The sequence below is a fragment of the Electrophorus electricus genome, chromosome 9 (genome assembly GCF_041902795.1).
Source record: "Electrophorus electricus isolate QZ-2024a chromosome 9, ASM4190279v1, whole genome shotgun sequence".
Taxonomy (NCBI): domain Eukaryota; kingdom Metazoa; phylum Chordata; class Actinopteri; order Gymnotiformes; family Gymnotidae; genus Electrophorus; species Electrophorus electricus.
Genome location: NC_137505.1, coordinates 8,127,501 through 8,129,857, shown reverse-complemented (window position 1 = coordinate 8,129,857; position 2,357 = coordinate 8,127,501). Strand labels below are relative to the sequence as shown.

The 2,357-nt window shown below is 40.1% G+C and overlaps 1 protein-coding gene across 1 annotated transcript in view; it reads left to right on the top strand.

Moving 5' to 3' along the window:
• Positions 1 to 1,230: 1,230 nt before the first annotated feature.
• gpc6b (glypican 6b) overlaps positions 1,231 to 2,357 on the top strand; it is a 42,358-nt gene continuing 41,231 nt past the window's right edge. The window contains exon 1 of the mRNA XM_081720307.1: positions 1,231 to 1,684. Within this exon, the coding sequence (XP_081576433.1) occupies positions 1,480 to 1,684 (205 nt within the window). The 5' untranslated portion in view covers positions 1,231 to 1,479. The remainder of the gene's footprint in view (positions 1,685 to 2,357) is intronic.

Here is a 2,357-nt window from a genome sequence, read left to right as displayed (position 1 = left end):
GCGCTTATCCTGAGGGACTTACAAAAGTGCTTTGTCATCTACTCACAGAACACTCATAGAGCTGCCAGATAAATACACGTATAATGGAGCGATGGCATTGTACGAAATCCATAATGAAATCCATAGTTATTAGTTCAGAACGCACATCCGATTTGTCAGTAATGATGCACTATAGTATCAGAAACCTGGACTAAAATGTAAACAGTCCCAAGACAAGCTGGCGAAACAAGACAAGCTGGAGAATGTTTGTGCATAAAGATTTTTTCAGTTACATGAAAGAGGAAACCAAAGTGCCTGTTCAGGATGTACAATGGCAGTTTTAAAGACAGCCACAGGAATGATTCCCTGGTCATATTTGTTCTATGTAGGTTGTGCAGATTATTATTAGCTGACAGAGAATATGGATAACATTCATGTAGTCTACATAGCATGGTTAGATGTGTGTAATGAATATCAGGATCATGGATTTAGAGTGAACTTCTCTCTGTTGGGTGAATTTCAGAATTTCAACACATCCTGGATCAACCTGACAAATTATTTTACCTTCTGTTACCCCAGCTGACTACATTACAAATCTGACCACTGCCAGTTGTCCTAGTCACTGAAATGTGTCCTGAGTCTGAAACCATCAGTTGGAAACACTGTCTTGGGAAAGTTGTAAAAATGGTTCCAGCTGTGTAGTCTTATGGCTACGTATTATTCACGTTTACAATAAGAGACAACAACACAAAACAGAATTTATGTCTGTTGAATAGAATGTAGGATCTCCTACCATGTGCTATCCATCAAAACGCAGAAGTTCAGTTTAGGTAGTGGTTTGCATAAATCAAGGTAACCTATTCATAAAAATGGAAACGATTTGTTTTTTTAATTATTTTTTTAAATTAATCAAATTAAACCAGTACAGCGTGTTACAATATTAGAAAACTAAGCCTATAACCTCTCAGTGATATAAATATTCGCTGTTTTAAGCGTTCCAATAATTCCGATATTTACGCCTTTATCCGAGCAGCGCAAAATGTGCTATTTGGCGTAAATATCACCGACAGTGTGGTATAAAGTCGCTGTTATTAAGCGAAAAGCGCTCTGGTTTGACTTCTGGGTTTGATACTTCGGTCTACATCGAGCGAAATCAAACCTCATATTCCAGCTATTTTGATATATTCTGACTTCTGCTCCCGTGCCAAAGAAGCTCTGCTCCGCGCTGGGCGTTATTAACAGAGGAAACCTCGTGCTAATCGCCCGTTCTCGGTTCACGTGTCCCGGTCATTCCCCTCCCTCCACCGTCCACAGCCCGCGCGCTCCGGGAACTTACCGGTGAACAGGAGCTCGTGCTTTAGCGCACTTACGCTGAGTCCGAGGAATAGCAAACCGTTACATGTATTTTCTACATTTATTTTTGCAAGGACTGAGAGATGTTTTTTCCGTCTAGACTAGCAGAGAAAGCACGACTGCCAACGCGGACTGCAGCATCTCCGAATGCGCTTCAGTAGGGTTAGCTCACTCTCCACCTCGCTCACACGCGGAGGACGCGCGATGTTCGCCGTGTGCGCCACTCTGTGCGCTTTTGCGCTGCTGCTTTCAGTTGCAGCGGATCCTAAAGCAGGCAACTGCAGTGGGATTAGAGACGCTTATATCGCAATGGGTTTCAGCTCTGAAGACGTCCCAGAGCAGGAAACTGGAGGTAAATAGTGCACTTAAAACGCGCTTTAGTACGCGAGCAGACAAATTGTAGCAATGAACCACTGATGGAGTAAGAGTCTTTCATTTAGAATTGTCACAAAATATGATTTCTTTATAAAGGCATTTTAACTTGGTGATGGGCTAATATAGTCTGTAAACCTGCCATGTAAATGAGCCTGATGACCGCGCTAATCTGTGTATAAAGTACCCAGATTTCCAAAAGTTGATGTTTCTGCTAAGATGTCAGCGACAGTAGCGCCTGCCATGCAACCAGTAATGAAGGCAATGCTGCCACTGTACGCCAACATAGAGGCTCATCTACGGATCAGATACACAGATGCTTTTCATTCTAGGTTTGATTCTTTGTTTCTTACATGGACTGTCCTTACAAAATTGTCATTCATTTTATAATAACAAAAATGACATTTTGTACTATATATATATATATATATATATATATATATATATATATATATATATATATATATATATATATATATATATATATATAAACGCATGTGCTATGATACTATGTATTATTTTAACCATTTTTGTCGGACTTTTGGATTTATGTATGGGCAGTGCCAAAAATCTATTTTGTAGGTTCAGCTAAAACGGCAGTTTTAAAGTATGAGACCCAACGTAAAGGTCATTCTCAAGACAAACGGCACCAT